We start from the raw sequence: 8,133 nt of genomic DNA, 5'->3' as shown, positions 1-8,133 counted from the left end.
AGCTCCTCCCAGCAGACAGGAGGGAGCCAATGAGATTAGAGGAGGAAAGGGGTGTTACAGGGAGAGCTGGGAAGTGAATCAGTGGTACAGGCTGATACATTAGATAGGTACAAGGAAGGGTCGGATGCTTTATTCACCAGTAGCTCCTCCCAGCAGACAGGAGGGAGCCAATGAGATTAGAGGAGGAAAGGGGTGTTACAGGGAGAGCTGGGAAGTGAATCAGTGGTACAGGCTGATACATTAGATAGGTACAAGGAAGGGTAGGATGCTTTATTCACCAGTAGCTCCTCCCAGCAGACAGGAGGGAGCCAATGAGATTAGAGGAGGGAAAGGGGTGTTACAGGGAGAGCTGGGAAGTGAATCAGGGGTACAGGCTGATACATTAGATAGGTACAAGGAAGGGTCGGATGCTTTATTCACCAGTAGCGGCCATTAGGCAGGTGACAGTTGGGAAATGTGCATCTCGGTTCCATCGGAGGGATTTGGCTAATGGGGGAAAAATCTAAAGTTGGGGTTGTGTTTATACTGCTGGGAGTTCTGGGGTGTTACGTGGAGTTGTGTTTATACTGCTGGGAGTTCTAGGGGTGTTACATGGAGTTGGGGTTGTGTTTATACTGCTGGGAGTTCTGGGGGTGTTACGTGGAGTTGTGTTTATACTGCTGGGAGTTCTAGGGGTGTTACATGGAGTTGGGGTTGTGTTTATACTGCTGGGAGTTCTGGGGGTGTTACGTGGAGTTGTGTTTATACTGCTGGGAGTTCTGGGGTGTTACGTGGAGTTGTGTTTATACTGCTGGGAGTTTTGGGGGTGTTACGTGGAGTTGTGTTTATACTGCTGGGAGTTCTAGGGGTGTTACATGGAGTTGGGGTTGTGTTTATACTGCTGGGAGTTCTGGGGTGTTACGTGGAGTTGTGTTTATACTACTGGAGGGTTTGACATGGAGCTGATCGCCAGGTTAGTGCTGCTGCAGTGCGAGGGTTACATCTAGTGGCCGGTTATGGGAAGTGCAGGTCTATGTAGTGGAGTCGATGAGACTGAGCTGATCTAGTAAAGATGTGGCGGATCTAGAGGGGCCCCGCATCCCTGGAGTAGATGTTTTTTGCCAAAACAAATATTGAATAAAGTTTACCAGGAGATAACGCAAGTGGTGCCCTACAATCTACTTTTTGCTCCTGCTCTGAGCTCCAGCAACAAGCTGTTGGTTGCCTTAGGCTTTTCCCAGGTGTCTGCTGGGAGGCAGTTTAGTGTAGTTTGTGGGGGAAGTGATAGTTGTTCTGGTGGGCCCCTCGTAAGTCCCGAATCCTCAGTACCCTCACCAAACATTTCTTTATTGTCCCGGTTGTTGGTGAGGGAGAAACTACGGCCTAGTGGTGCCCCTGAGCCCCAGGCTTTCCCTTCCCTGTTTCCTCTCAGTCTATACACTTTATATAACGACTGCCCAAATCTCTCTCTGGAGCAGACAAAGCCTCTCACAACCATAGTGAAGTACTGGAGAGTATTCCCAAAGGGCTGCTTGTTGTGCCACTGAGAAATACAGAAGTTATACCTGCGGGGCAACTACAACTACCAGAATCCTCTGCGGCAACAGATGTGAGATCACGTTCCTAAACTCTTTGTGTAAATGACGTTCTGAATCTTTATAGGAGACCGTGGCTGTGCCTGTAGAGCTTTACTCTGCATTGTGCTATTCAGCGCTTTCATCATTAGGTTTAATGTAAAGAAGGTTTAGGTGTAATTTAGTTCATTAGTCGCTGATGTTTTGCCCTTACACCTGCTGCTGCCTCCATTGTGGTTTTGGGCAGAAGAAAGATGGCAGTTGTGTTTACAGCATTAGCAAGAAGTGACAGTAACACATCAGCCCACGGGCCACTGTATGAGCCACGTTCCCAGGGTTGCCATGGGCTACTCTTCTGTTTGTTGGGAAAGCTCAGGGGTGTTTTTGCCAAAGTTGAGAAACTTTAGGTAATACTAAGAAACGCATTTATATTTTTTAGGGGAAAAAAACAGTTTTTTTATTTCAGTCCTGTGACATTAAAGGGGAGGTTGACCTTCAAGTTAACATTTAGTCGTTTATAGAATGGCCAAGTCGAAGCAACTTTTCAATTGATCTTCAATGTTTATTTTTTTATTGTTTTTGAGTTAATTGCCTTTTTCTTCTGACTCTTTCCAGCTTTCAAATGGGGGTCACTGACCCCATCTAGAAACAAATGCTCAGTAAGGCTACAAATGTATTGTTATTGTTACTTTTTATTCCTCCTCTTTCTATTCAGACCTCTCCTATTCCTATTCCAGTCTCTTATTCACATCAGTGCATGGTTGCTAGGGGAATGTGGACCCTAGCAACCAGATGGCTGAAACTACAAACTGGAGAGCTGCTGAATAAATAGCTAAATAAGACCAATAGCAAGCTGTCTCAGAATATCCCTCTCTACCTCATACTAACAGTTAATTTAAAGGAGAACAACCCATTTAAGTCAGTGCTCAGGGGGCGTGTCCCTGGGTTAGAGCAGTGATGGCGGCACATATCAGCGGGGTGTGCAGAATTCACCCTCCTGTAGCCACACACAAGCCCCACACACACCCCAGCCTGTACCCCAGCACATTCCCCTCAGTACCACCAGGCCAGGTTGTTGCTCACCGACCCCCCTCACTCACGTTTCATTCAGTTCAGAGAAATTCTGCTTTGGCACAGGGAACCAATTAGAAGACGCGCATAGTTTTAGCATCCGGAGTTCCGGACACTACTGCCCATTGATTAGCTGACAACAGTTTCCGGTGTGCGCTTTAATTGGCTGATGTCCTCCCAGGCGTACCGCGTGATTGGCTAGTTGTCGCGTTCCAGTGATGCACTCTGATTGGCTGGTGTGAGGTAACGCGCTGCGTGTTTCCGGAAGACGTGGCGAGTCTTGGGCCGGTTCCTGTTCTTCTGGTTCGGTCTGTGCGGCAGCTCCAACAACTCGTCTCTGGCCTTCGGGCCCCGAACCGCCTTCACCATGATCTCACTGACAGACTCGCAGAGTAAGCCCGGGAGGGGGCGGGGTTCTGACTTCTGAGCTGTCTCTGTGGATTTCCCCATGTGTGTGACCCCTCCCCCTCTACTTACCCCATAACTGCCCCTCCCCCTCTACTTACCCCATAACTCCCCCTCTACTTACCCCTTAACTGCTCCCCCCCCTCTACTTACACCTTAACTCCCCCCCCCTCTACTTACACCTTAACTGCCCCTCTACTTACCCCTTAACTCCCCCCCCCTCTACTTACACCTTAACTGCCCCTCTACTTACCCCATAACTACCCCCTGGCCCTCTACTTACCCCATAATTGCTGTGCCCTATGTTCCTGCTCTTGTGAGCACCTACCTACCTATATACCTATCTACATAACTATATACCTACCTAGCTGCTTCCTCTCTTGTGTTCTTTTCCCATACTCAGCCCATGTCCTTGTACCTGTCTCCTGGGTGCACCTACTCACCTCATCTCCCTGCTGCCTACATACCTGCTGCTCACCTGCTTTTATTTAACTGCCCCAGTTCATCTGCCTCTTAAGTCTACCTACCTGCCCCCCCCCCCGTTTGTTAGTCAGTGGGGCAAGTGCCTGGGGTTAATGAGTTCACCATGGGGCAGTGACCCTAATATACTGAGCATGTGCCCCAGTGAAGGGGGAGGGGCAGCAAGAGGAATGTGTGTGGCAGTTGGTGTAGAATCCACGGGGGGGGCACATTTAGCCCATTTCTATATCTGTCGGTTGGTGTGTAACTGCCACATTCTCCCCCTGTGCAGGATTTCTATATTGTTCTCCCCAGATACAGCCCCGGCCCCTCACTCTACCTTCTGAGTGGCCCCCAGTGCAGGAGATGGGGCCCCTTTGTTTTCCTTTGTTCCTCTGATGAAACATCCCGGTAACGACGGCAGCTCCTGCCTGATTGGCTTGAGTTAATTACAGGAGATATTTCTCTGTTACACAACAATCAGTGGCTCATTAGTGAGTCGTTAGTGTCATTAGTGAGTCCCTACTCAATTCGTTTGCTCCATTCAGCTCAATAGTGACAGTGAACATTGCGCAGGTAATAACCTGTTTATCCAATAGAAATGTGTCATTATTTCCCATGAGTCTCTCTGGGCTCCCCCGTACCCCATGTAACCCCCCTCCTCTCCATCTTTTCTCTACACAGAAATCGGCATGGGATTAACGGGATTTGGGGTGTTCTTCCTGATCTTTGGGATGCTGCTGTTTTTTGACAAAGCCTTATTGGCTATAGGAAATGTAAGTTCTTGGGGGGCGGGGCACAACCATTTACCCAGCAGGCTTTGCTGTTAGGGGCTTTGTTGCCCTTTATATCAGTGAAGCAAAACCCAATTCTCTTCCTCCTCCCCCAGGTGCTGTTTGTGGCCGGCTTGGCCTTCGTCATTGGACTGGAGAGAACATTCCGCTTTTTCTTCCAAAAACACAAAGTTAAAGCCACGGGCTTCTTCCTCGGGGGAGTGTTAGTGGTCCTGGTTGGGTGGCCCCTCATAGGAATGGTGCTGGAGATCTACGGCTTCTTCCTCTTGTTCAGGTAATGGCCGTGCCAGTGATTTTTTGCTGATATCAAGTGTAGGATCTCATCTGGTGGAGAAGCACTTGATCCTACGCACTTTATTGCTTTTACCTCATATTTTATTATTTGTGATGGCCTATTGGGCCACAGCACCTTAACATTTACTTTTTACCACTTCTTTTTGTTTTTATATGTTAAAGGAACAGTTCAGTATAAAAATAAAAACTGGGTAAACAGGCTGTGCAAAATAAATAATGTATCTAATATAGTTAGTTAGACAAAAATGTAATGTATAAAGGCTGGAGTGAGTGGGTGTGTAACATAATAGCCAGAACACTACTTCCTGCTTTTCAGCTCTCTAACTCTGAGTTAGTCAGTGACTATAAGGGGAGTCACATGGGACATAACTGTTCAGTGAGTTTGTAATTGATCCTCAGCATTCAGCTCAGATTCAAAAGCGACAGTTATGTCCCATGTGCCCCCCTCAAGTCTCTGATTGGTTACTGCCTGGTAACCAATCAGTGGAAAGCAGGAAGTAGTGTTGTGGCTATTATGTTACACATCCACTCACTCCAGCCTTTATACATTACATTTTTGCCTAACTAACTATATTAGAAACATTATTTATTTTGCACAGTCTATTTATTTACCCACTTTTTATTTTTACACTGAACTGTTCCTTTAAATCTGTTCAGCAGGGGTGCAGATAGTACTTTGGGCTCTGCCCCAGGATTTTGGTGCCTTGGGAGAACCCCAGGTTAAAGAGACTCTCACTAGTCGTAATTTGAAGGAGAGTCTAAAGACCCTTACCCCCCCATCTGTGACTTTTGTGCAGGGGTGGGATAATGGGGTTCACGCTAGGTTTGGTGAAGGTGAGCCCACAAACTCTAGTGCCCCCCATAGTATAATCCCTCCCCTCAGGTACATATTGTACTCTGCTGTATCCAAGTGTCCAGTATGAGAAGGTCAGTGACCCCACACTTTGTGCCCTGCGCTTATTCCTCCCCACAGATTTCGGCTGGCGGAGGAGAAGCTATTTCACAGGCCTGTGATTAAAGGGGAAGTTCATTTTAGTGGACATTGGCGCTGGTTTCATAAGAAAACGTCCTGTATTTGCTTCATTTTTCTTCATTTAACCCTTTATTGTGCAGCTCAGCACTGAGGACTCCCTGGTTGCTATGGCTAGTGAGAGGGGGGGAGGCCCAGACACAAATCGTTCTTTATTGACCCTTTAACTGCATTGTATGTCTCTGCTTGGAGGGAAACCAGAAACTTTTGCAATAATGACTGGCAGTTCCCCATCATTTAATATTCCTTCTGGGTTCCGAGGGTTGGGGTGTAATCAGTATTGGGGGAAGGTCCGATTAGCACCCCCAGCTGGTACACCCCCCTCCCCGAGCCCATTTGCCTGATTTACCCTTTAGTAGCCCTCCTGACTGTGCCAATTCTCTGTCACATTTAGGGGTTTCTTCCCCGTGGTCGTCGGATTCATTAGAAGAATTCCTGTGTTGGGGTCTCTCCTGAATTTACCTGGAATCAGCTCGGTAAGTACAGGGGCACAAGGAATCTCATTAAAGGGGAACTTCTGGGCTGCACATTTTATTCTGGAGAAAAGTTGTGATTCCAAAACAATTATCTTTTGTTATTATTATTCTTTTTTTTTTTTTTTTGTGTGTGTGTTTTTCCTTTTTTTTATACAAGCCAACCTAATCCCCCAAGGAGTTCCGTACCCACGGTTAGTCCCTTAGAATGAATACAATAGTATTTATACTCCAGAGATACTGCTGAGAGATGGATCAACTAAATGTGGTAAAATTGTAACAGACTCTGCATCTGAATTACTGAGCTGTTAGACTCAGAGACGGGAACATTCAACTTTAAACTTCAATTTTGCAAAAATGCTAAAAAAAAAAATAAAAAATCTTTATTTCTGGGCAACAATCTGAAAGCAATTGAACTGAAAAAAAGTGTTTGGAAGGTGATACGGCTGATAATCTGCTTTAACTTGCCCTTTATTTCTGCACTGCAGATGGTGGACAAAGTGGGAGAGAGTAACAACATGGTATAGTCCCTGGGGGGAGGAGCCTGATTCCGTGGCCGTGCCACTGAGGAAACCGCGCCATACGCAAAACCTGCTCCGCCCGGAGCTTCCTATGTACAGAAACCATCCTTTAACCCCTTATGTTCGGAGGAGGTGGAAATACAGACAGTTTTCAAGACTTTTTGTTGTTGTCGATTTTGGAAATGGAGCAGAGCGTGTGGAATCCAGCGCCGCCGCGCTCACTGCCCCCCGTAACCAGCACATTTTTTTATTTATGCAAATGACAAAAAAACAATTGCGCTCCCCAGAACAAGACTCCGCCCCCATGTGATGCATGTAAGCTCCACTGCCGCATTTTTTAAAACGGGGGAAAAACTATTTCTAGTAATAAAAAAAAAAGAATCCCGGGTTCTTACTGTGCGAATAAACCATTTTTTGTACTTGTGGGTGTAACCAAATTCTTTCTCTCGTTATCCCTCCCCTCTGTCTGGATTTGTGTTACATTGTACCTACTAGAGATGAGTAGCCCCGCCTCTAATTCTCTTTATTCCTACTGATGAACTGTCCTGGCTCCGCCTTTACATCTGAACTGCCTCTTGCAGTCGGCCGCAGGTAGAACAATGCAAAGGAAAGTTCTATTGGTTGCTATAGGTTACTGCCCATACCGACTGAAGGCGGAGGAGAACTGACAGTTCTGACGACTGACAACCAAGAAACACGTAACTGTTACACTGTTAATCCTGCACATTAATCACATAGAAAGGGGGATGTGAAATTGTATTTGGTGTTTATCTTCCCTTTAATGTTACTGACCCGCTAATCACAGCGGCTGTGCCAATGGGGTGTTTCCTTAAAATGCTGCTTCTGGCTTCCTATTGACCCGACCTGTACACCCTGGGGCCTTAACTTATCAGCTGCCACCTCCTCCCTCTGTCAGTCGCCATTTTGGCTAAAACACCCTGGTTACCATGTTCCTTAAAGTGATATCACCAAATAATCCTGTTCCAATAACGTTTTGCACAAAATTCAGCAACGGTGCAACTTCCATTCATAAACTTATAACATCTTCCCATTTAACCAGAATGCACTCACATGAGTACCAGGAAATACACTCCCCCGTGCAAAGGAAGTAGAGACAGTCACACGAGTACCAGGAAATACACTCCCCCGTGCAAAGGAAGTAGAGACAGGCACACGTGTACCAGGAAATACATTCCCCCGTGCAAAGGAAGTAGAGACAGTCACATGAGTACCAGGAAATACACTCCCCGTGCAAAGGAAGTAGAGACAGTCACACGAGTACCAGAAAATACACTCCCCCGTGCAAAGGAAGTAGAGACAGTCACACGAGTACCAGGAAATACACTCCCCCGTGCAAAGCAAGTAGAGACAGTCACACGAGTACCAGGAAATACACTCCCCCCTGCAAAGGAACTAGAGACAGTCACACGAGTACCAGGAAATACATTCCCCCCATGCAAAGGAAGTAGAGACAGTCACACGAGTACCAGGAAATACACTCCCCCGTGCAAAGGAAGTAGAGACAGTCACACG

The 8,133-nt window shown here is 46.8% G+C and overlaps 1 protein-coding gene across 2 annotated transcripts; it reads left to right on the top strand.

Annotated features, from left to right (window-relative positions):
* Nucleotides 1-2,914: 2,914 nt before the first annotated feature.
* Nucleotides 2,915-7,019, top strand: golt1b.S (golgi transport 1B S homeolog). Of its 2 annotated transcripts, none has more exon segments than NM_001096316.1 (5): nucleotides 2,915-3,016; nucleotides 4,173-4,264; nucleotides 4,378-4,556; nucleotides 6,001-6,082; nucleotides 6,568-7,019. In NM_001096316.1, coding segments are annotated over 5 exon segments (417 nt in total). In that variant the 5' UTR covers nucleotides 2,915-2,991; the 3' UTR covers nucleotides 6,607-7,019.
* The last annotated feature ends 1,114 nt before the right edge of the window (nucleotides 7,020-8,133 follow it).

Source organism: Xenopus laevis, chromosome 3S (genome assembly GCF_017654675.1).
Source record: "Xenopus laevis strain J_2021 chromosome 3S, Xenopus_laevis_v10.1, whole genome shotgun sequence".
NCBI classification, from domain to species: Eukaryota; Metazoa; Chordata; class Amphibia; order Anura; family Pipidae; genus Xenopus; species Xenopus laevis.
This window is presented reverse-complemented; position numbering and strand designations above follow the sequence as displayed.

Excerpts from the sequence above, each read along its gene's own strand:
- golt1b.S (XM_018254468.2), top strand. The coding sequence starts at position 4,181 with ATGGGATTAACGGGATTTGGGGTGTTCTTCCTGATCTTTGGGATGCTG. Across the intron at positions 4,265-4,377 it reads CCTTATTGGCTATAGGAAAT|GTGCTGTTTGTGGCCGGCTT; the intron begins GTAAGTTCTTGG and ends CTCCTCCCCCAG. Across the intron at positions 4,557-6,000 it reads GGCTTCTTCCTCTTGTTCAG|GGGTTTCTTCCCCGTGGTCG; the intron begins GTAATGGCCGTG and ends TGTCACATTTAG.